General features: G+C 38.4%; 1 protein-coding gene across 8 annotated transcripts in view; it reads left to right on the top strand.

Moving 5' to 3' along the window:
• Nucleotides 1–196: 196 nt before the first annotated feature.
• The window catches only part of Phf20l1 (PHD finger protein 20 like 1), a 63,570-nt gene continuing 37,510 nt past the window's right edge, over nt 197–26,256 (top strand). For 2 of the 8 annotated variants that reach the window (XM_051202708.1, XM_051202705.1), the window contains exons 1-8: nt 197–437; nt 2,514–2,633; nt 16,113–16,284; nt 16,424–16,508; nt 19,885–19,973; nt 20,192–20,281; nt 24,536–24,749; nt 25,262–25,390. In XM_051202708.1, coding sequence (XP_051058665.1) covers nt 2,551–2,633; nt 16,113–16,284; nt 16,424–16,508; nt 19,885–19,973; nt 20,192–20,281; nt 24,536–24,749; nt 25,262–25,390 — 862 coding nt within the window. In that variant the 5' untranslated portion in view covers nt 197–437; nt 2,514–2,550. The remainder of the gene's footprint in view (nt 438–2,513; nt 2,634–16,112; nt 16,285–16,423; nt 16,509–19,884; nt 19,974–20,191; nt 20,282–24,535; nt 24,750–25,261; nt 25,391–26,256) is intronic. The other 6 variants (XM_051202706.1, XM_051202710.1, XM_051202709.1 and 3 more) reach the window with 6 other exon arrangements.

Genomic DNA, 26,256 nt, shown 5'->3' with positions numbered 1-26,256 from the left:
GGGAGCCCAGCCGAAGCCCCGCCCCCAGAGCCCGAGCCGCCCTCCAATCGGCTGCGCCGCGCGAGCCCGGCCCTCGCGCGTACGTCACAAAGCCCAGCCCGCTTCCGGCGCGTCGCGGGCTGTGACGTCCGCGGCCGGCGTCGCGTCAGGGCTGGCCGGCGGCGGCGGCGGCGGCTGTGGCGGCGGCGGAGGCGGAGGCGGCGGAGGCGGCGGCGGCTGCGATGGCAGCGGCCCCCGAGCGGGCTTAAGGGCTCGGACCCGGCTCCCTCCCGCGTTTCCTCGGGCCGACGCGGCGCCGCGGGCCCGGCTCGCCCGGCTCCTGCTCCCTCCCCGGCCGCTGCCCGGGCAGACGCGGACGAGGCCCGCGCTGGCCGCCTTGACGCGCCCCGGCTCGGCCCCGGACGGCCCGGTTGCTGTGCGGAGAGGAGGCCGAGTCGGTAAGAGGCGGCGGCGGCGCCTGGAGGCTGCCGGGTCCCCGGGCCGCACCGGCGCCCGGCTCCCTGCCACCCGCCGGCCCTATTGTCTGCCTGCGCGCCGCCGCGATCCCCCGCCTTCCTTCCCCTGCCGGGTAGTGGGCTGCCTGTCAACCTGCGGCTCCCTCCCGGCTCCCGGCTCCCGGCTCCCGGCTCCCGGCTCCGGGCGCCCGGCCAGCCGCGCCGCGAGCGGCCTTTCCTGGCTCCCCTTGCCGCCACCCTTGCCCGCATGGGCCCGCCTCGTCCCGTGCCCCCAACCTCTGCTTAGCTTCGCGGTCTTTGCCTCCCAGCTCTGTGTTTCTGTCTCTTTCCTCTCGCTGTCACCTCCGCTAACTTCACTGCAGTTCTTTTTATTTATTTGTTTATTTATTTATTTAAGCCGCTTTCCCCTCTTTTCGTTCCTTTCTGTTTGCCCTACCCTGCGATCGCTCTTTCTCCCTCTCTCCCTCTCTCGATTTAAGGATCTTTCCAGTAGTATGTCTTTTGTTAGAGCTGCTAATTCAGATACTTCCTTCACCCCCATGTCCCCCACAAGAGACTAGAAATCACCCCGTGCCTTTTGAGATGCCTCATTCCTGAGAGTCACTTGGGGGATGAGATTTACAAGGCTTGAAGTTTGATCTTAGGAATTGTTAGCATAACTGGCAAGTTGCCTCTTTGGATTCGATCACTGGACATTTAAGTAACAGCCTTGTATGTTGCACACTTACAAGATTTCTAATTTGAAATATTTATGTTTGTTCCCATTACACCCAGCGCACCCGGCAAACAATCTTAACTTCACAGATGTCATGCCAGAATAGTCTACAGTCCCTTAGCTACGAGCTTATAAACCTGATCAACCCATATTTTTGTGTGTGTGTCAAGCATTGATGCTATTTCTCTCTTCCCTTACTTTGTAGATATTAAAAGAAAAAAAAGGGAAGGCACATTTGTTTACCATCAATTTTTGCCTGTTTTAAACAGTAACCAAACCAATATAAAAAAATAATTTCAGTTGTGTTAGATTTATTTTTTTTTTTTTTACAGGTTTTTGTTTTTGTGTTTTATATTTTTTAGGCTGGAGGGAGTCTAGTCAGTAGTAATGTAAAACATGTTTTAACCATCTTCCTCCAACAATAAAAGCTATATATTTCCTAATTGCCAATTGAATTTTGATGAGACTTAGCATATTAATTATATTTTATTCCAGAACTGACACTCTGAGAATGTATTCATTTTCCTCAAAAACTTAGTAGTGAAAAAGGCCTCAAGTGTTCCAGGAGGCAAGTGTGGCTTAAAGAATAGTAAATACTTGACCTGCGAATGATCTACAGAGAAATCCTCTGCAGTTTTGTTTTTGGTTTTTGTTTTTTCTTATGAGAAACTTTTTATTGTGATTGTGGGCACTATATTGAGTTAGTGATAGAAACTGTACTCTCAGAATCCGGCATTGTTGATTATTAAATGTGAAGTCTTAAGAAAAACATCCTCTGCAGAGGTCTTTTGCAATAGTGTGCCCTGATCTTACAGGGAGATTGGCTAAGACCCTTGGTGGCGTAGAGCATGTCTCCCACCCACATTGTCCATGCTTTTAGTGTTTTATGTATGGTTATACATTAGACATACTAAAAGATTTCTGGAAGTTAAGTGAAAAACCTATAAGTTACTTCCCTCAAGGATTTCAGTAAATAGGATTGTCTTCATTTTTAAAAACAGTATTTTCAACCTTCCTTGGGTAGAACTTTCTTGGGTATGTTTGAGTTAAGGTGCAAGGCATTTTAGCCATTCGTAAGTCATAATGGCTTGTCCCTTCTTTTTTAGCTAGTTTTCCTTTCTGTGTTCGATTTACTTTACTAAGGTTTCCTTCATGTTGCATGCTACCTACAGGTATTGGTAACTCCCTATTTAGATAAAATAATAATAATAATAAAAAAAACTGTGAAGCATTGTAGCTCCCCATGTATTACTTTGAACGTTACTTAAGTTCTGTCTGTTCCTGTAAGCCATATTCCCTGTGCATTTCATGCATAGAATCTAACTTTCTTTTCTCCTCTTGAGGTAGTGGAAAGAAACTACTGAAGAATAGGATCTCAAGATGAGTAAAAAGCCCCCAAATCGTCCTGGAATCACTTTTGAGATTGGTGCTCGTTTGGAGGCACTGGACTACTTACAGAAATGGTATGGAAAATACAGAACTCTGACGAAAATCACCAGACCTGTAGCCTCAGTAAGCCACTGGCTGTCTTAAGCACCTGTCAGTCACACCAGTGTAGCTGTCCCTTGAGTGTCTGTGCACACTGTACTTAGGGTTAGCCTTTACAAACGGCGCAGATTGTTTGCCACAGCACCTTAGACATGTGAGGTTTGTCTGAGGGGCAAACAGAGAATACGGTACCTTTGAGTAACTAACAGCTATGTGAAGGGAGGGAGAGGAGGGCTAATTCACACGACCAGCTTCCTGGCTTTTGATAAAGACCTTGATGTGTCTGTTTGCTTGCAGTTTATCAGATAATGTCAGTGGTTAGGACTCTTGTTTTGATAGTGTCCATGTCCATCCTTCATTATCCCACCAAAAACCCAAATCACATCTAAGCTCTTTCTTCCTTAAAGAGCAGACCCTCAAGGCATGTTCTCGAAAGGCACACTCCCAGAACTGCACGTTTCCTCTCCTTTGGGGCATCTGTGACAGGTGGTCACTGGCCCACAGAGGAATAAGGAATAAGTTGCTCATCCTTACTAGTGGCTCATCACCCTGCCTTAGGCAGATGCCCTGTTGGCTGTCATGGGCCGTTGAGAGAAGCGCTTGACGGTATATGCCTGGCACCGGTGCTACCTTTGCCCCCTCTGCCCCACACTCCTTTGTTTGGAGAAGGGCCTGGTAGCTTAGCTAATTCAGGACCTTCTTCACTGCACACTGCCATTTTCTCTCACTGCATCTCCATTAAAGCCATGATGGACACCAGTACATTTGCTTAGGATCTATTTGCCTTCAGCCAACTTAACAAATTGGCAATGGTAGAGAGGACTCTTGTTTAGTTGTAGTATTGACTTGAGACTAGTCCTCGACTTTTGTCTGCTAACATCTAGCCTTAGACCTCAGCATGTCTTTATCACCTAGCTTAATGGCCTCATTTTGGGCTCTTCTTTAGGACAATTAGAAATTCCGCTTTGAGGCTGAGTGACAGTTATTTTGCCTCTTACCCCAGCTACTCTGTTGCTAGTTCTTGTAAGGGGCCTGGTCCTTACCAGACAGATAGAGTATATAGTGTTTCTTTGAACTCAGGAAGCACCTGAGAAATAGGCTTCATCATAGCAAGGGTGACTAAGAAACATTCTCTGGATTTTTGCAAATGTCATCAAGGATATGTTGGTGACAGTGGTGAAATACTCTCAGTTACAAAGTAGCTCCTTTACACAATGCAGCAGAAGATGCCAGTTCGTACAGAATTGGCGTTCTTGGTTGTGGTTTAGCCAGCATTGGTTTACTGCAGAGGCACACTTCTGAACCTTTGTGAGATATGAGTGTAGAAAGAATCCTGTTTTCATGTGAAACTTGACATTGTTTGTTACTGCTTTTATGAATATTTCATATTCATATATTCTCATAGGCCTCTCAGTCCACAAAGTGCCACTGAGCTAGCTCCTAGCTTTGAAGAAACACATAGTTTATTAGTTCACGCAGTAGTGTTTAGGGACACAAACATAATTTTGGCCTTTATTGTATAAGAAGTTTACTTTTGATGGGGAAATGTTGTCTGATTCAGTGGCTGTTAAATTTTGATTCTGTAATTAAACTTAAAAAATATTTTTAGAGAAATCCTTGTTCATTGTTCTGTGTTTCAGAGTAGCATCCCTGAAAACAGGTCAGAGGTGTAGCTTCTCAAGAGGCTCGTGCTAACCAGGGTAATGTCTGCCGTCTTTATAGTAAGCTCAGGGACAATAGTCTCATTGACACACGTTGGCCAACACTGAAATTTGTCTTGAGTTTAACTTTTATAAACTCATTTATATAAACACTGTTCTTGATGTGGCTCCTCAAGAAAGCCTTTCAGACATACACATCATGCACACACATTTGGGCAATTCTAATACTTAAGAGTGAGGTTTGCTTCTTTCTTAGTCAGTATCAGGAAATAGAGATAGGTCAACCTTAAATTAATATCAAGTGGCTTACCACAGGACAGCTGCTGAAGTGCTGAAATCTACTTAAATTTCTCTGTTGCACAAAAGTTATATGAAGCTTATTGGTTTTTTTAAACAGGTTATATAATTAAACAATTATTCGTATATAATAGTATGTATGTATGTATGCCATCCTACTTGTAAAAGACCATTCAGTATTTCACATAAAGTCTTCATATATTTCCTTTAGTATCAAATAAGAATAGCTCGGTTTTCAAAAACTTGAGTAATTTCATGAAGACTAGAATAGCTAATAGTTTAAAATATACTAAATGTAACTTTGATATTTGTTCATGCATAGTGAATGCTTTTATCATCTATATACATTCAGTTCCACTTGAAAACTATTGGTTCATATTTGATATATATTTGAACTGTTAAGAATTTGGACAGGCAGAGCAGAATTACAAATCTTGTTTTCAAGATATACACTGAACCACATACTGTGGAACCAGTTTATCACATATTGGTATATTTTCTTTTAAAGAGAAGTCTTAGAGGTGCCAGAAGGACTGCTCAATGTTAAGAGAGCTTGCGACTTTCTCATAGGATCCAAGTTCAGTTTCCACAACCCATGTTGAAAGGCTTGCAACTACCTGTAACTCCAGCTCCATGGAATTGGATACTTACTTCTGGGAGTACCTTCACACACACACACACACACACACACACACACACACACACACACACACACACACACACGGTGTGAGTCTTTTGCTTGCTTGGTGCCTGCGGAGGTCAGAAGAGGGTTAAAGATGGCTGTGAACCACCAGGTACCATAAGTCAACCCAGGTCTAAAGAGCAGCAAGCGCTCTTGACTCCTGGGCCATCTCTCTCGCCACCCCACCTCCATACTTACATTAAAAACATGGTGGCTCACTCTGGCAAATTAGGAGGCTAAAGTAGGAAGATAGCAAATTTAGTAAGGTCAGCATGGTTGGTTAGTATGCCTACCTCAGAGTAACGATACCCAAGTTTGGGAATATAGCTTTGTTGTAGAGCACTTGCCTGCCCTATGCAAAATCTTGAGTTCAGACCCCTGTGCCACCCACCCAAACAGATAAACACAAAAGTTGATAATAGTGGAAATCTCAATGTGCCAGTTAATTTAATCTTTTCATGTATAAAAAAGGAAAAGAAATTTGGTTGTGTCCTGTTAATAAAAGGATATACTAAATTCAGTGGAAAGAAACTGTAGCTCCGTTTTTACGGTTAGGAAGATCTGGTTTTACTAGGAAGACTTAGTCTGTTTTCTAGAAAGAGTACCATCAATAGTGCTTCAGCAACCAATACCACATTCTCCTCAAAGTTCATAAAGGTAGCTCTGTCAGCACTAGTGAATACAGGCCCTGAGAAGTCATTGTAGAATTGGACTCTGTATTTGCTTTTGCTATCTACATCTCTTCTATACAGAGTAAACTTACAATTTTAGTTTTTAAATATTTTGTCATCTTATTTAAAATATTTCCTTTTAACTTATTTTCTGAACAACGTGTAAGGACTTTAATGTGTTAGATTAGCTAATGTAAGCAGCTACTTTAAATTTAATTTTTCCATGATATTCCACTATTACCTATGTCTGCTCACACCTTGACTTTGAGTTTTCTCTCTGGAAGACAACATAAGAATACCAAAACAAGTATTTTGGTATAGGAATATATTTGGAGAAAGAGAATATTGATAATAAAGTTATATCAAAGACTCTAAGTGGATGGTTTTTAATTTATGAAGTTACTTATTTATCTGGTAAGTATGGGGGAATCCTGATTTAACAGATCCACTGGCTATTATCTATACAATACTTTTAGGATCAAGTAAAAATATATCTAAACTTGCTTTGAATTCTACAATTTCACACTGAAACACTGGCATAAATGTAAAGGGGAGAGGAGGAGCTGGAAAATAAGCCTCTGGGGATCTGAAGACTTGAGTGTCCAGGCTTTTAATAGACTTTAGTGTTGTCATGAGAGAGAGCTAGACTCACAGGAAAAAGATGGCATTTCAGTGGGCTGTGAGAGCATAGTCTGCTTAAGCTTATCACACCTTCCTATCCCCGTAGACTTGTAGATTGCAGAGCACCTGTACACATATTAACACCTGACCACGTGGAATATAAGTGGTAAGAAATGATGCTGGTTTAACAGTTCAACTGCTGCTGTTTGGTTAGGTTGTAATTCTGCAGTTAGTGATTTATTTATGAGAACACAGCAGATGGAGTGATATGCTGTTAGTCTAAACGAGATTTGAAAGACAGTCAACTTAAAGTATTCAGACGAGCTCTGCTCTTCTGACTTGTGGAATATTTCTATCAGTTCTCTTCTAGATCTAAAGAAAAGGAAAGTAACAGATTAAAACGTGTGGAGACCTCTCCAAGTATGAGAGTTTGCTAGAACAGTTTGAGATGGCACATGCTACTCCCAGGCATTTGGAGGGTTTGAACTATATGGAACATTTGCAAACGTGAATGTTTAAGTTGTTCAGCATCAGAATTTCAATACTTGAGAAAATTCAAGAAGTTAAGATCGTAATAGTGACATACCTTCTAATTGGAAATAAGTGCGCACTTTCTGAATAAAAAGTTCACTTTAAATTGGTGGCTTTCCAGAGGAACGTAAGAGGTGTATAATCTACATTGAGGGCAGAAGAATGCCCCGGAAAATTAGTCATTTTAAAAGTAAAGACAGAGGGCTGAAGGGTGGCTCAGCCTTTAAAAGCTAGGCTCACAACCAAAAATATAAAAGTAAAGAGAGAGATTCTTTAGAAGATGTCAATAAAGGTTTTGTCCTTTTGTGTTTAGAATTGCAAAAGGTTTTTTTTTTTTTTTTAATACTTGAAATATAATTACTTTGAGTCACTGCCATTGAAAGCCTGATGACTGCTGTAGACTCAGAAAAAACAAACAAAAAAACATGTAGTTGCATGTATGATACCAAAATAATTGAATCATATATTAGGTCCATAAATACATCAAAAAGAAAAAAAAATAAGTGGACTACAGTTTAAGGGCTCTATTCTTCTTCAGAGAACTCAAATTGAAATGGTAAGAACTTTGTGTTAAATTATGATATTTAATTTAAACTTCCACAAACTAGGGCTGTGCCTGCTGTGTTTAAGATGCTAATGATGAGACCCTCCTGACAAAGAGGCAGGTTTCAGAATAGGGGAGTGTAGGCTCAGTTAAGAATGTACCTGCTCCCCATCCTTGTTCTTTACCCCATGGGCTCAGTGTGCTGATGTGTTTTAAATCCAGGTTCTGGTTTACACGTCTGGTTTCTTGTTTTGTTTTAAACCGCTTTTCTTTGAAAAGAAGAAAGACTTATTGGGTAAATTTATTTAGAATCCCGAAAAGTGTTGTAGGCGCTTTTTTGTCACAAGCTTTGCGTCTCTGATTTGGTGGCCTTCTAATGGGAGGTGTCCACTGTAGTTTTCCCTCACTGTCTTTTATCTGTTTCCACCTTCTCTGTGTTGACAGGTAATTTTATCTTATAGATGGACCTGTCACAGATCTGAGACAGAAATAAAGCAGGCATCAAGAATTTATAAGTTGATTTTCAAAACTGCCAGTCACTTAGAAGAAAAAATGGTATTCACAAATGTAGAGAAAGGCTAATAGAATTTGTAACCAAAGTTTAGAAATCTGAAACATTTGGATGATAGAAACTTTTCACCTCCAGGTATAGTCAGGTCACCAGTACACTCTACTACGTCACGTAGATTTCAGAGAGCATGTAGCCTGTTGGCTAAATGTGCCCAGGTCAGCACTGTTCCTGAGTTCTCTAGTGGCGTATGCACATGGTATTCACAAGGGCCCTCTGGTGCCCTTGTTCTGAGAATTACAGTTTCAGGCAAGGCAAGTGAATTTCAGGTCTGCCTGTCAAAAAGAACTTCCTGATTTTGGCTTAGCTTAGAAGCAAATCTTCAAATTTATCATTTTGTTTCATGGCTTCTTCAATTTATAAAAACATGAAGGTGGAATGTGAGGTGCTCTCCTCTCTCTCTGTGTGTGTGTGTGTGTGTGTGTGTGTGTGTGTTCATAGAGTAGCAACGATTACCCAAACTAAAAGTGTTTGATACATGGAGTAATTGCAGCCATTATTTACATATCCCTTCAGCATTCTTCCTAAATGTTATCATTGTTGGCATATCATTTTATGCACAATGGGTATTTATTTTGTAAATGATAATAACTATTATTCTTTGGGCTAACAGAAACAAATTTCAAACATGTTTGTATAAGCAGATTGTTTTCAAGAAGAAGTAAATTATTTTAATTTCTGTCCTTAACTGGTAAAAACCTACTGGATTTGAACCATTGTAATGCTAAGAGTTAACAGTCTAGTGCTTAATGCTATGTCTACCAGTGATTAGATAAATGATTTTCATGGACTAAAAATCCCGAGTCCAGGGATCTATCATTCATTACCTGTGTAACTTCAACAAGTTATTGAATATTTGAGAGTGCCAGTGACCGCATTTTGTTTGAAAAGTAGCAAGAGTTTGGTGTGGTGATGTAGATACACTCCCAACACTCAGGAGGCTGGGACATTTTGAGGTCTGGTGAACATTGTCTGCATAGTAAGACCCAGTCTCAAAACCAGACAAATAGTGGGAAAGCGGTGCCTCACATAAAGTATCCTTTGAGGGTGCCAGAACACACTACATGATATGATGACCTAGCATGGCTTCTTTTACATGGTACGGGTGCATGATGGACATTGACATCAAAGGAGGTAGCATCAAGTGGGACAAGGGATCAGTGGAAAGCCTGAGTATTAGAAATATTCTAGATGCTAAGTGTTAGACAGCTGCAACCTAGAATTCTGGATTTTGCTGGCACAACTTTTAAAAGTCTGGTTCTAAAACCCAAACAAATTGTTCAAAGTATATGCATTTGAGTCCAGTGCCGCTGAAAGGAAGAGCATGGTTCAGTAATGGTGGGAAGGAGGCGCATGCCTTTGTCGTCCGGTGCTTGCAGTGTGAGGGGGCACCAAACTAGGAAGCTAGCGGAAGGAAAATGTACTGGCAGGCGCCATAGGAGCAAGTGGGTCACTGATGAGAACTTCTGGAATTCGTAGTTTTAGGTCATTTTGTAATACCAAGTTTGAAATAAGGCCTTTGTTTTCATTATTGTGTTAAAACGTGAAAAACTGTGTGGGCTAGCAGTAACTTTTTCTTTTTAACATCTAGCATGGTAACATTGTTGCATCTTCATTTCCAGTGTAGTCGGGGTAAATAGGTGGTGGAATTTTGAAAATGATAAAGCATAATAGAAACTGAAAGTGCTTCCAGGAAGTGAACAATATAAAAACATTAGGTTACAAGAATATTGCACTTGTTGTATTTACCTTGATTTTTTATTTGGCAACTAATGATTCATCCTGATAGTCATACGTAGGGCAGTTCTACCTCTGCTTCTGTCTCTCCTAGTACTTTTAGTACTAGGAGATACTAGATAATTTTAGTATAGACACATGATACAAATGAAATTTTTATGTATGTAAGTGCTTTAGATTGCCAGTCCTTACCTCCTGGAGTCTCATAACATTGAAATTATTCTTAATTTTTATTTCAGGTTTCTTTATTGCTGTCTGTTAAAACTTACCTATTTTTTCAACACATCCTAATATTCTCTTTAAAATAATCTTTGTGTTTGTTATATAATCTGTGTCGTTACTGGTTCTTATTTTGCCCTGGTTTTAATTCTCCATTACTGAAATGAATAAAGAACTGTTAATTCCTAAATTATAAAAATTACAAACTTTATTATCAACAATAACAAAATAACTTATTTAAAAAACAGAACTTGAAAACTTACTGATATATTTTTTAAAGTACCTTTGCCATTTTGTTTGCATGACATTTCAAATTTTTTGTAAGTATGTTCTGGTTATATCTAGTAACCTAAAAATAGTTGTCAGCGCTGTCCTTTGGTTTGTGTGTAAAAGATTCACAAGTCATTTTCCTACAGTTGACTCTATCATCATAGATTAAAAATATATCAAGATGTAGCAAATTAGATGATAAATCAGAATGAATTCCTTAAATATAGATAATGCTTGTTTTACTGCTATTCTAAAGTGATCTTAAATATCAATTCATCAGATGATATTTATGGCATTATATGCTTCTACTCTCTAAGGATAATAAATACACAGTGATGGTAGTAGATTGTCATGCCTTACAGAAGGTATATGTTTGTGGCCATCCCTTTAAAAATCTAACTCAACTGAAGAGTACCTGTCTTTGAAGAAAAGTTACTTACATCTACACCAGACACAGCATTTTGCTCTAACTGACTTAGTGGCTCAGTTAAGACAATAATAAAGTGAGCAAATTTAGTGACACATATATACATACACATAGCAAATACATATGTAGCAAATATAAGACAACAATAAATAAGCAGTGTGAGCCAGGATGGGTATTGACTAGCGGTGGTGACTCCCTTCTTAGACTGCTTGTGATCTCCTGTTCTCCCAACACTGTGGAGTTAATGCACTTGGGAAGTGGTGCTGCTCAGGAGCAGCTAACTTGGGCTAATGTCTTTAGCCAATGTCTGGTTCTTACTGAATTATAGATCTAGTCTAGAATCTATAGGTACCGTTACTCTTTGAACAATGTTATACATTAGAAGCACCAGTTACAGTTCTAAATAAACAAATCTTACACAGGTTAGAAACATAAGTTAGAGTGCTGAAATTACAGTATTTAGATAGGGCAGTGAAATTTCAGAGTTCCCACAAGGTAAAAGTAGTTTTTATGTTTGCCAGCCGTGTTTCTGTGTTTGTAGCCAGGGCTGTGGTTTAACTTACTGTTACAGAACTTAGACCTGGAAAGGCTCAAATACCAATCCTAAAAGTTAATTAAAATTAGCAAAAAGTGTTTTCAAGCCAGATTCTCAGTAATTTTTTTTTGTTACTTTTTATTGATATCAGTTCACATGCTTATAATTCATTTTAGATTGAGTAGACTATTGTTTGCAGGCACCCAGAATATATGACGTAGAAAAGCCAAGTTAATCCAGAACAATGCAGGCAACGTCTGTTTCTCTAAGTCAGGCAACCCCAGTAGGCCAGACCCTTGTGTGTTTGTGCCATCTCCCTTGTGAGGTGGGGTTCTTGCGGGGAAGGTAGATAGTGAACACTTTATTTCTCAGCAGCAGTCGATAAGGGGCCAAAGAGCTTTATACAGGGTTTTGGCATTGAGGAGTCACCCTTATGGTTAGGTGACTTTCTCTTCATTTCTTTCTGTTAAATCTTGAGATGAGGCTGGCAGCTATCGCAATTCTTAAGTCTCTAGTCATTGTGGCATCCTACCTGACACTATGGATTCTGAAGTCCTATTTTCCTGAATCATTCATAAATGTCTGGGACTGAGCCTGATCACTGTTCTTTACTGTAACTGCTTCTGTGATTCAGCCTTTAAAAGTGAGAGAAACAACAAAACATTAGCACCACATCTTCCAAATTCAGGAAGGAAAATCTCATGTTCGATTCACAGTCAATTATAGTAAAGCATAACTAGTATATGAAAATAATACATGCTTTAAAGAGGCATTTGTGAATATATTTGCTCATTTTTTGTGGTGTGTATCAAAACATACATTATTAGTACGGCTCATCTGCTGGAACAGAGGAAGTACTGTGCATTATAGAACTGTATGTGAATTGCCATGTGTGGAATTGAGCTTGTGTTGCAAAATCTTAGTATGCCTTTTCCTTCCTAAGGTGTAACCCAAGGCCAAATTAAATAGAAGCCTGTGCTCTGGAGATCAAAGGGTCATTTCATTTGCTTGCTATTTCAAAGCCCTTTAAGTTTGAAACAGACTAAGTCCAGTTTAATGATCTCTGCTCCCCGTTATTCACTGTACCATCTATTATGTAGGCTGGCCAAGTGGAATACTGCTGTGGCCGTCAGAAAAGATGACACACCTTGCTTTCCTCCATGACCTCATTTTCTATAGTTTTACTCAGAGTCATAACATTTTTAATAATGAACATTTTTAAGTAACTCTACCCTCTGTATCCATTGCATTTGTACTCAGAGTCTTAATTCTTCAAATGTCCCACCAAGTTCAAATGGACAGTATTTCCTCGGAACCTTCAGTGAACTTCCAGTTGTTCTCAGAATTAATTAAGCATGTGAAATAAAGTGTTCTATTCACTTAGAAGGTTTTTTTTTTTTTTTTTTTTTTTTTTTTTTTTTTTTTTTTGTTATAACCACTCAGATACAGTCTTAGCCCAGACTAACTACACTTCTGCTGACATGGAGCAGTGGCTTTTTTATCAGCCTGTGCTCTGAGAAATGTCTGTACTATGTATAGTTTTTAGTCCTTGTCTGTGAGGGCAGATTATGATATCTATAACATGAACAGCAACCAAGACGCAGCATTTATAAAGAACCGCCAACTTTGAGCAAGCAGGGACTCTTGAGTGTGACACACAGGACAGCTCCAAACTGAGCTCAGTGATGAATGGTAATGGACTTGAGCTTAACTTATGTGTTAATCCACCAGCAGTCCCTGCCTCCTCACTCCTTTGTTGCATTTCCCCACACATGCCCACGCCTGTCCCTAGTACTGCTGACCAGAGCTGAGGCCTTGTTCTTATTGGCAGGCCCTCTGCCACTGAACTAAATAATCATCCAGTTTTACATTCAAGTATATGTTGGACGTTCTTGATAATATTTCTGACACCTTTAACCTTTAAAATTTGACTGGTAAAACTTGTGAAAAATAAAATAGATTATAATCCTGTGCATTTGCATTGATTTAGTTCTTGGCAGTAGCATAGGTATGCATATCATTCTCTAGGCATTTATGTAGAGACTCTGATATGCTGTAACTTACCCTGAAGAAGTTCCCCAAGATGTATTTTGTGCAGGCTGTTGCTTCAGGCATCCTTTCAGCCAAAAGAATTTAAAATATTTTAGGAAAACCATAAGTTGTTTAAAAATAACAGTCTACATTTATATTATTTAAATTCATTCAGATTCTGCTTTTTTTTTTAACTGAATTGAATCATGTTATGAAAATAGAAATATATGTGCCTCTGTTACTGTGGTGTCTTCTCACTTTGAAGAATGTTTTAAATATATAATGTTCCATACATTTGGAATTTGAAGGAACCTAGAGAGCAAAGCCCTTGGATTTTGCTTAAAATTTGAGTGATGTGATAAGTGAAGTTAGAAGCTCTTATGCTTTGAGAGAGATTTTCAGGTTTTTTTGTTTGTTTTTTGTAATTAACAGAAAGATCTCTTCATAGTGCTTCAATGGCTAGTAATGTTAAAAATATAGGACTCTTGAGAGTTTCCCTGTATGCTGGGACAATTTTTTATTTTGGATATGTAATATTTTGTTTGCTGTTTCAAGATAGGGTATCTCAGTGTATCTATCCCTGGCTGTCCTGTAACTCACTGTGAGACCAGATTGGCCTCACTTGGGATCCACCTGCCTCTGAAGGTGTGCGTTCATCACGTCCTGCCACCACGTCCAGCTTGATAATTCCATGTTTAAAAATGAGAGCAACAAAACAAGGGTAAGACTACAAAAGATGGCTGGGTATTCATGTCTGCCCAAAAGTATGTTTTTCTCAGTTTTCTGGGCTTGATGTTTTTCTGTAACAATGTTTCCATATCCACTTCTCCTTGAAGACTAAGGTTAGAGTCAGCCAACAGCCCCCATAATTCTTAGGAAATGTGAAGACTGTTTTCTATCACTTGACATTCCTGATAAAAACTGCTTTTGTGTGTTATGGCTTTTGTGTGTTATGGCTACACCAGATGCTGGGGCTTTGATAAAGGACAAGTCTTAATTCCACTCAGAGCTCATAGGCTAGAACAATATTCTAGCATCGTGATCCTTAGCTGTGCATTGTCTCTAGATTTGTTAAACATTTTGAGATAAAACAGCCTACATCTTTCCTGTTTGGTCAAGTCAGGTGCTTTATCTCCATTTGCTGACAGCAGCAAGAAGTTTGCAAGAAGTAATTTAATTTTATGATCTAGTATTTCCCCAGCTTATTGGATGGTGGAAACTTTTGGGACACATAAATGCCTCTGCTGATAAGAACACTACTGGAACTTAGTTTTGTAGCCTAACTAGAGAGGCTCTTAATGTATGGAATCCTGTAGAGGCAACAGAAAAGAGAGTCTAGGAAGTCAGATGTGAGCATTGCATGTTGAACAATGAGAATAAAAAGGACAGGAAGGTCAGGTTACGCTGGGCCAGAAGGAGAGCATTGAGAGGTGTGACTGGGTGGGTGAAGGAGCATGGTGTATGTAAGGGATCGTGTAACAGCTCAGTATCATGCTACAAAGCTAAGAAACCATGTTAGGGAAGCTCACTGTGTTTAAACTACACGACTGACCTATACAATAAGTGATAACCTCAAAGTTATATGATGGCTTTATGTTAACAAAGTATTGAATTTATTTTTAAAATTGAAAAAACATGAGATAAACTATCACAGCTGAATCAACTGTCATGTATGGAGATTAAATAGCTGAGTGGACACTTTAATGTATGTTAGGACTAATTAAGTGAATTTTTTTTTTTAACTTTGAAATTGATCCTACGATAATCTACCTGTGAAGAAAAACAACCAAAGATTTTTAAGTATACAGTCTTGGACTCTTCCTTCCTGGCATCTATTCTTATTATAGAATATAGGAAAATAAAATATGTGCTGACACCAAATGCAAGTAGATGTATATTCTAGTGATAAAAGTCAGTTGAAATTATGAAGTCTTGAGTTCTTCCACTAAAACCTGTGCAACAACTGACCTCAGCTCTGGAGAGGCTGACATAGGCAGGTGTCCAGCCAGTCTAGCTTATCTAACAAGCTGCAGGTGAGAAAAACAAGGTGGATGGCCTTTGAAGGGCATACATAGGTGTGCACACACAGAAAGGAACATACACACAAAAAGAAGCAACTGTACATGTCGAAATCGTTTTTAAACATGATATACATATACAATGCTAAGTATAATCTTCATTTAGTTTTTTACTTTGTCAATGTGAAATGTGACATTTGAAGATTGGTACTCCATTCTGTCAAATAAGCCACTGCTTGTGTAATTATGGAAAGTCTTCAGCATTTCCAGCCATATTTTCTTTTATTTCCATTTTCTTACTGTAAATGGTACATTGTTTATATAGCTTCAGAACTGGAATTACTGAATCAAAAAAAGTAGGGATGTATTTACCACTTGACCCACGTCAGCACATTAGGTTCTTATACAGTACAGCGCTTTTATGTTTTGCATTTGGGGTGTATTAGAAAGTTTGTTTTCTCAGCTTTTCAGAGAAATCATTTAAAAATGATAATAGTGATACATATTTTGTGGGTTCAGTAGTTTAGTAGTATACTAGCCTTTTTTCCCTCATATTTTCAAGTTGTACCTATTTAAACTCTGTTTAGAACTTTATTCTTGATGTAAGAATTACTCTTGAAATGAAACTTTTTTATTTTTGAGGTATCCATCACGAATTGAAAAAATTGATTATGAAGAAGGGAAAATGTTAGTTCATTTTGAGCGTTGGAGTCATCGTTATGATGAGTGGATTTACTGGGACAGCAACAGGTTGCGACCCCTTGAAAGACCTGCGCTAAGAAAAGAAGGCCTAAAGGATGAGGAAGAATTCTTTGTAAGTAGGAAGGTTTTCCCATGAGGCTTTTCTAGATATATTAAGACATTTTAAAAGGATCGTGTCAAATTTAGCTGCCTGTTTTTGTTAATTAAATGGTTATTATATATGAAATTGATCTTAAAAGTTGTTTGACTAGGATTTTAAAGCTGGAGAAGAAGTTCTGGCTCGTTGGACAGACTGTCGCTATTACCCTGCCAAGATTGAAGCAATTAACAAAGAAGGTATGCATTTGACATGACCTGAGACTTAAATAGGACGGGGAGATAATTTTCTTTATTTTTAAATTTCAATTAAGGTATCTGTTGTATAGAGCCTTCTTCTTGTTTTATGTTGTCCTGTGTGGATTTTCTGCTAGTATTCTTTACGGAAACATTTGTTACATTGTGACTTCACAACCTAAATTTAAAAAATCATGTGTGTTAGTAAGATTAACAATGAGCCTGCAAAATCTTTCAGACAGATAGTAAACTTGAGTACTTACTGCTTTTTTCAAAGAAACGAACACTACACAGTTGAGTGATAGCTTCTTTGTCAGGGCATTTGCTCTACCCAGGGGACACTTCCTTTATGTTGTGAAATATACATAAGCTAATGAAAGAAGAGCTAGAGGGGTTCTGTTTGGAATGGAATAGTGGGGAAATGGTTGAACAGAAGCAAAGGTCAATACATGAAGGACTTTAGAATCTTGCTAAAAGATTTGAATTTTATTTGGAAGTGATAAAAGTCATGGAGGAAGTTTAAACTTTCTATTAGAGCTAAAAACAAGCTTGAAAGAAATAAAAGGTAAAACAGAAGCAGCAAACATTTAGGAGGATATGTAAGGAATTTTGTGTGAAAAATAAACCACAGTTTCCAAAGATCCCAGACCTGCTGATAGCTGCAGTGGGACTGTGGTTTTGTTACACTTCTGTGGAGCCGCTGATAGCTGCAGTGGGACTGTGGTTTTGTTACACTTCTGTGGAGCTGTGTTCCATAGAGAGAGAGAGAGAGAGTGAGAGAGAGAGAGAGGAGAGAGAGAGAGAGAGAGTGCTTTACATCTTGTACCTGGGCTGTAAATGCAGTTCTTAATTGGTTTAGATAATAAAAACCCAGGGTCAGATGCAGAGGACATGCTGAGAGATCAGAGAAAAGGAGCAAACCACCACCCACCTAACACCTTTGCTTCTCAGCAGACAAATTACTGTTGCTCCCTGCTTATATCCCGTTTCCACCCAGCTTTCTCACTTCCTGTCTGTCTGTGCAGACCTCCAGACATCTATGGTTAGCTAGTGGCTAGCTCCATTCTCTGACCTTCAGACAGACTTTTTTTTTTTTTTTTTTTTTTTTTTTTGTACAAGCAAGGTTATCACCACACTAGGCACTCTTTAATGTCTGGTCCAGAGCATAGCAGAGTAGCAGAGAGTTGGTGGTCAGTAGCAGTGTGGGCAGAACGAACACCTGAATCTGTTTTCATGGGAGGTAAGACCCATCCCAAACCAGACAGAGTAAAAGCACACAAAATGCTCTGCAAATACATCAGCTGTGTTGACTATGGAGTACTTTAGGACTTGCCCTAAATCCTAAACGTGTGTCTGTACAGTTGTGGATGTGCACAAACACACACTATACTCAAAGTGCTGTCATCGTTTATCCTATTCTATTTATCCACGTTTTAATACAAAAAAATTAAAGTTTACATTAATAGAAATGTGATACCACTGGTACTATGACTACTGCCATTTCTGTAGTAGTTCTACCAAGTCTTTACTGAAATGTCATTAGATATCTTTTTAACTCTCTAATAGAAGTGTTAATTTTGATTTCTATATGTCCTACATGGTGGATGAACTTGCCTTTTTCTTCCAAAGAAAAAACACACAGGAGTAGTAGAAAACCCCAGTTCATTGTAAAAGCTAAAATGGACATTTACATATTTGTGATGAAGCTCACACAAGTGAAGAGAGAACATGAATATAAACATAAATATTGAGAAGTCAGTTTAAAAACACCTTTTAGCAAAACATCAGTACCCTCCCCGAGTCTGATTTTTCTGGCTATAAATCTTGACCATGTTTTCAGTACTAGGCATGAACCTATGGAAGGGCTTCAAATCCCATCAAATCCCATCAAGAGAGCGGTTGGTTACCTACTCCCCCCCCCCCCCATGTAGTCTTATCACCTTGTCACTGTAGCACTGATGAGCACATCTTATCCGTAGACTAGTGTGGAAGCATGTAGGGTAAGACCATTGATTACTTTCTCCCTCAGCAGCCTACACACACACACACACACACACACACACACACAGGCTTCAATAGTTAGATTCAGTGGGTTATTTTAAAAAAAAAGAAAAGAGGACATGAGGTTGGGAGAAAGTGAAGTTATGGGGGTGGAGTTTGAGGAAGAAAGTAGTTGGGATACATTGTATCCACATATGGCATTTCAAAGAATAAGTAAAGGAAGGAGGGTAGGAAATGTGGGTTAGAGTCCTCAGTGGTGAGAGTTAGAGGCAGTTAAGAGACACAGGGAAGCATCCAGATGGAGGAAATTGCATGAGCAAGGGCTGGAGGAACAGGTCTAGCTAGTGGCTAAACAAACAACATAGGCCTACCAGGAATGCCATGTGGAAGAAGGCATTGAAAAAACAGTTGCAGGAATGATAGTGCAAGGTAGGTATACAATTAGGCATTCTTAAAATCTTGTCATTGGCTTTTCATCCTGCTGCTCACTTAATCATTTAAGTTCGAACCTATATTTAGAACTCCACAATATTTATAAAATTATATTAGTTTTGTGAAAATGTAATATCAAATTGTAATTTTCAGGTTACAACAACAAAAAAAAAAAGAAAAGAAAAAAATCTTTTTACATATATGCCATTGACTTTGGAGTCAGCTTTATACCTGGGATAATAATGCTCACATTTCTTGTTTGTACTTCTTTTATTAAGGCTTTTTCTAGTAACCCTGTTTGATATTGACTTGCTGGCAGATAGATGCAGGAAGGGACCATGACTGCTTAGCATGGTAGAAATGGCTATACCGCCACTTAGATGAGTGTCACAACATTTGGTCTTCAACTTCTCAAACAACCTTTATTTTGATACTTTTTAAATTATTTTCTAGCTTAAACTTCACATATGAGAATATTCCTTTTTGCCACTTTAACACTATTATTCACTATTATTGTAAATCTCCCTGAGAAAATTATCTTTATTATGTATCAGATCTTTCTGTTACATTAAAAAAAAAAGTTACTTAAAAGTAACATTTGGAAGAGAACTAATGATCATTTCTGTAGAGATACTGGACTTGTAAATAATGGTTTATTTTTATGAAATAAGTTAGAGATATTTATGTCTTTATACAATAAATTTCAAAAATTCTTCAGTAAAGATCAAAGTTACATGCAGCTAAGTTATCAGGATTTAATTTGTGCATATTTTAAAGGAATTAATAGTTCATAATTGTTTAAAGATGGAGAGAGAAAATATATTTTGTAACTCAGTGGAGCACTTCCAGCACACTGAGCATCTTTATACATTGTTCCACTATTAGGTCCCAGGTGCTGCTGTAATGTTGCATGATACTTTGTAATTCTTGTGCTGCTCTATTTCAGGAACATTCACAGTTCAGTTTTATGATGGAGTAATCCGTTGTTTAAAGAGAATGCACATTAAAGCCATGCCTGAGGATGCCAAGGGGCAGGTAAGAGTGTTCAGTGTTCCTGGCTACTTACGGGATATCTTCGTGGATGGTGTTTGTGCAACATACGTACCTCCGTGTTTTATTAAATGAACTAATTGTAGGGTTATGTGCTGAGAGCCCCAAACAGCAGCAACAAAGAGAAGCTTAGACTGTAAAATAAATTATACACTTGATTTTGCTTCTTTGGTTTTAGACCTGCTAAAGTTATAGGTCACTAGTTTCTGTTCCAGGTGAAATCCCAGCATCCACTAAGCTGGTGTTGTCCTATCGACCCAGCTGGATCGTGTAACCAGTCTATGGGAAGTGAGGTAAGTGCCTTTTTGCTTTTAAATTTTGTTTGTTTTATCTGATATAGAGTCTCATTTAGAAAGCTATTTTTTAATATGAAATTTTACATGAATTTCTTACCTTCTTCTTTTCTTTTACAAATCATGGCTATTCACCTTCCTTAAAAGGCGCTTACCTGACACTCTGTAGGCTGTTTGAGGTAGGGCTCTCTCAGCATAATGCAAGCAGTGCATTCTGTGCTCTGCTCCTGCTCAGAGCAGGAAGGGGGTGGTGAGCATGGAGGAGAGTCTGGGATGGAGATAGAAACCATGCCCCATTTGCTGAGTGTGTTTCCTCAGTCATTGGAGAGAAAGGTGCCATTAGAGACAAAAACTATTCTCTTTTATGTTCTGCTGTTATTTGGGATTTTCAGCACCTGGACCTACAATTAATTTAAGAACTTGAAAGTAATCTATGAAAATGTCTAATGTGAAAATATGTTCCCTATTTCTTCCATACCATGTAGTAAAAATGTTATTCTGAAGTGTGTTAAAAATCACATGGTTAGTTTCAGTTGGGTATGAACATTTTATGGTCTGCAAATGTCTAATTCCACAGTTAGAGTAAATATTTTTGAGTATTCTGGAAAATGTGATCAGTTTTGAAATGATTAAGGTTACATATATGCAAGTGCAACTTAAAGTGAAAGTGCTTTCTACCAGTAAATCACTGTGTGTCCTCCTGTGCATCCATATTAATAAAATATTCTAAACATCCAGTGTGAATAGGGAGACATTAAAATACTGGGAGCATATTTGGCTCCATAACTTTAAATCAGTTCCTTCTTTGGCTTTAATACTGTGATTCTGTAACTGTAGTTATTCAGTGTCATGAAATGACACTCTTATTTTGTCTTTGAGACAATTTAGTTACAGGCTATAAGTACTAGACTTACTGGACATCAAATTTAGCCACACCATTAACAGTAAGATCAATGCCAAAATGCAAAACTACTTTAAAGAGTACTTGGTTGGCATCCTATTTCCTTTTAATGTTTGATTCCCCTTACAATTCTTAGTTACATGCAGACTAAAAAAAATATTTACTAAGTACTTTTATAAGTTATGAGTTTTTCCCCAACTAGGTGTTTGCCTCATCTAGGAAGTGTAACAGATCAGGTGACTAGACAAAGCCAATATTCTTTTCTAGAGACTATATGAATATATAAAGTAAAACTTCTTTTACTAACTTAGCAAAGAGTTATTCTGTACACTTAATAAATGTATAGTAGAAAACTTCTCCCCTAAACCCTCTCTAGGAATTGTGTAAGATGAGACTTTCGTAGCAATTTTATATATGAATTTCTGGAATCGTTTTCTTAAACTTAAATAAAAGTCCTAATGTAGTTATTGCTGGTTTTGAGACAGCTAATTGCTTGTGTTCCACCTTCAAAATCCACCTGGATTTTGAAGACAGTTTGACCCTTTAGAGAGCTTTTAGAAATGCTTTTGTTGAAGTATAAGCTGTGAGCCTTTTTGTGCTGTTTGTAGACATTGTTGTTCACTGAAAAACATGGGATGGTAGACAGATTGCCTGCTTAAACTAAGATGCCCTGTCCCTGTCTCTGCCTTCTTTTATATAACTGAGTGGGATGGTAGTGTTGATGCACAGTTATGACATTTCCCAGGGTAGAGCTCGGTTCTTACACTCAGTGTAATCCTGTCTTAACTACTTGCTGGTCTCCCTGATGTTCCACCACTATTAAGCACAGCAGCAGTAAGAGCAAGGTGAGAGACTGAGGGGTTTATTTTAAATTTAAAGCCTGTAACCACAACCTCACATCTCCTTCATTGTTCCTGCAAGTGTGCTGATGTTTACGTGTATAGAAGTGCAACTGGCTTATAAGTGGTTTTAAAGTCCCTTGAAATTCCCCTTCCTGATAGTTTGCATCTGTTGTTTTATTGGTGTTAGCAGATCTTTTCATATAAACATGGTTGATATTTTTAAGCTTACAATGAGAAGTTCAGAACTCAGGGAATTGAATGACTGACGTATAGTTTCATTCCGCCATTACTTGCAGAATGACTCCTAACTTTCTGGTTTCAAAACTGCATTCATTGTTAATTCACTGCTCTGCTGCACTGGCTGCAGAGCATTTTGGTATGTCATTGGTTCTGACCCATGGAAAAAAACATCCTCAATTGTTTTTGACAGTGAAGTTTTCTTATGTAAAACTTCAAAGGAAGGACACTGGAGATATTTAATCACATGGCTATGTCCACATGACCAATTTATAGTTAAAAACGTTTTCTGAGCATTTAAATTTTGAAAGCCACACGATTCTCCTTCTGCTGTATCTATTCTGAAGGTAGAGAACAACTTTAGATGGAAGTGACCCCAACACTGTCTGACATTTCTCTGACAACTGCAAAGGCAAACATGCACAGTGAGGCACCTTGAGTCGCACTTCTTTGTTTGAACACGTTTGTAAACACGTGGCCCTGCCTGAGGGCTGCTGGTGCGGCTGCACTTACTCTGCTCACTACTCCATTGTGTGCCTCGAAGCTCACCTTGAGCTGTAGTAGTCTCCAGCTACTTCCTCTTCACCTGACTCCTTCCATATACATCCCATCCCACACTGCCTTCTTTCCTCTTGTTTGAAAGACTCGTTTCCCCTTTTCAGCTGTCCATTTACCCAGGCAATTTTTGTCTCTAGAGAGCTCCTGCACCCTTATCTCTGAAACCTTCCATTCATTTTTCTTTTCAGTCAGAATAAGTTTCTCTGTTGTCTCCAGGGGTCTTTATTTCCCTGTGTCATGTCCTACTTTTCTTCTTTTCTTTCTGAAGATGGTCTCAGGTAGTTTGGACCATCCTTGAATTTCCTACATAGCTGAGGGTAGCTTTGAACTTTTGACCTTCCTTACTGATTCCTTCCCTGTCACACTGTCTTATGGTTAATTTTATTGCCTTGTAAATTCCCTGACTAGACCTTTCTCATTTATCAGCTATTGTGTTTTAGTGTTTGATTGATACCGGCTTGTCTTGTGGAACATTCAGTAGAAAATGGGAAAAAGAAAACAAACTTGTTAGGTGGATGACATGGTATTTGCAGATCATTTCAGTGATGGAGGGGCGGGATAGCTGAAGACGCATTTGTTATTTGTTCACGATAACCTGTTTGTCTTCGCCATGTATTTTCAGGGGTGAATGGTTAGCATCTATATTTTTTGTTTAAATTTGTTGTAGTGCTTATGTTCATTCATGAAATCTGCTAATTAAATTCATTTTTTGTTTTAAAATTATTTTAGTTGCTTATAATAGGAACTATGCATGTTGGATGAACTTTATTGTCCGTTTAGACAGTGCTTAAGGGTATGAGTGAAAGATTAACTTTGTGGAGACATTGCAGATGTTTATTTAAAAAACATTTTCTTACTAAAATTTAATATGGCACCACTTTATGCTCCCTAACACCGTTTTATACTTTCACAGTAAAGAATTTTGAGTTAAAAATTAAATACTAAGATTCATTTTGCGCCAGGGAGATGGTTCAGCAAGTAAAGATATTTGCTGCCATGTCTGATGACCTGAGTTTGAGCTGAGTTTGATCCCAGGAACTCACATGGTAGAAGGACTTCCATGAATTTTTAACACATGCATACCATGGCATATGTGTCCCTCACCCAACACCCACACAGGGTAAATACATTAAAAAACAAATTAGTTTTACAACTAACAAATTTTCTTTAGTAGTATTATGAAGATGTGATAAATTAATCCTAAAGTTTAAATGTTTAAAAAATAAAAATAAATTCTTGTTTGATCTAAGAAGTTAACAATAAATCAAATGGTATGTGCCTCTTAAAAAGGAACAGTAGCTTGATCAGTCATAATATATTTCTCTCAATACTCATAAGAGCTTAATGTAATTTTCTCCTTACATTATCCACTGTATTGTAGGAAAAAAAAGTAATGCCACTTTTAACTCTGAAACACGGAAATTGCATGTCACATAGCACTCAAGTTTTCTGTAGGCCTTGTAAGTTGTTTTTTATTTAATTATATAAAATCATATCTTAGAACTGTATGCCTCTAAATATTTTCTCATTTTATCCACGGATTTCCGGCTCAAGTCAACCATTAGTTTATTAAACTAAAAGGCTCAGTCATAAATAGAGTTAGCCTTCTATTTACATATGTGTATGAGTAACTATCACGATATAACACAGCTTTCTTTATTAGTGAAGCTAAAGCTGGATTTTTAATACTTCGTGTTTTATGTTTTTCCTTTGGAGGACTGGATTGCTTTAGTTAAAGCAGCTGCTGCAGCTGCAGCGAAGAGTAAAACAGTGACTAAACCTCGAACCAGTGCTAACAGCAATAAAGAGAAAGAGAGAGATGGGGGGAAATGGTTTAAAGTGCCTTCAAAGAAGGTAGAAACTTCAGCTTGCATAGCCACTGCAGAGACTGAGAAGGAGGAGGAGCTACCCACATCTAGCGAACCGTCTGGTATAAAATACATTCTTATTTTCCTTTCTTGTGACATAGGTAAACTGAGGTAGCAGATAAACCCAAATCCCTTGGTTACCTATAATTTTGAACTTAGAATTAAATTATCTGCTCCTAGATTAATTAAGAGACTGATTTTATTATCTCAGTGTAACTGTCAAATATTGATAAGATGCTTTCTTGAGTATAAATCATTTGATATTTGTTAGTAGGTTTTTCTTGTAATTTCTGGTTTAAGTTTTTAAGATATAGTGCTGTGTCAGTATGCGGCGTAGAAGAAATTATTCTCTTTGAGCTTTCTTTCAAGAATAACTACTTAGGGAGCTTTTATTTCTATTGTATCAATCCAGAGGGATTTGTGTTTTTTTAAGTCATAATCAAGCAGTAGATTTTAAAAAGTAATATACAGAGCTCTTTTACTAACTTGTAAAGCACTTTTACTAACTTGCTATTAATTGTATGTCTTAATTTTGGATTCCAAACCAATTCTCACATATGTGTTCTGTTAAAAGTAGGACTTCACATAGACAGCGTTCCAAAGATCGTCTTTCCACAGCCAGAGGTCACAGTAACAAACAAGAGGAAAAATAACCAAGGCAACTCATTTCAGGCAAAGCGAGCACGACTTAACAAGATCACTGGTAAACTACAATGATTCTTTTGGCGGGGGAGGCTAAGGGCTCATGTTAGAGTAGGTTCTTTTTAATAAAGGAAAATGGACCTTTTGGCTCAGTGGAATGAGTTAAGAACTTTTCTGGTTCTTCAAAGTAAACATCTCTCAACACTGTCAGCTTTGTCAGTTACAAATGTGAAAAATAGCAGGTATCTCTTACCTACCTCACAGGGGTGTTGTGGGGATCAGTCGGCTCAAGTGTTACTAGAGTCTTGAAATCGCTTCCACGGTAGGAATAGGTTATAAGCACTTACCCACTTGTGGTGGCTTACATGCAAACAGTCTTACAGATGATAAAGCTTAAGAATGGAACCATTTGTGGTTCAAGTATGGATATCTGAACAAATTAAGTTCATGACTCATTTGTTATTTCCTGCTTTTCTTCTTGAGGTTAGTCTCTGGAGTGCCTTTTTATAAGGTAGCATATAGCAGTGTAGGTATGCTGAAAAACAGACCACCCTAGCCAGGCCAGTGCTCACAGGGAATTGAAGCACTGTGTCTATGACCAGTCATGCTACATCTGACACTGGTAGACTAACATGTTTCTAGTATTTAAATGAAATAAGGTTAAAGTACACTTTCACACGGGAGCTTAAATATTTTAATGATTCAGACATCGGACTTTTAAGTACAAAATATTTTCAAGGGCCTTTGGTCTAATAAAACTAAATAAATCTTTTTTGGCATTCATTTAGCACTTTGAAGATGATTAGCTTCTTTGTTAGGTCCAGGACAAGTATTCAGCATGTTTGTGTCTGTTTCAGAAGAGACCACCTCCTGAAAGGTGGGTGGAGGAAAGGGCTCTTGTGAATGCTCTGTGCCAGGGCTCAGTGG

This window comes from Phodopus roborovskii, unplaced genomic scaffold (assembly GCF_943737965.1).
Source record: "Phodopus roborovskii unplaced genomic scaffold, PHOROB, whole genome shotgun sequence".
In the NCBI taxonomy this organism is placed as follows: domain Eukaryota; kingdom Metazoa; phylum Chordata; class Mammalia; order Rodentia; family Cricetidae; genus Phodopus; species Phodopus roborovskii.
This window is presented reverse-complemented; position numbering and strand designations above follow the sequence as displayed.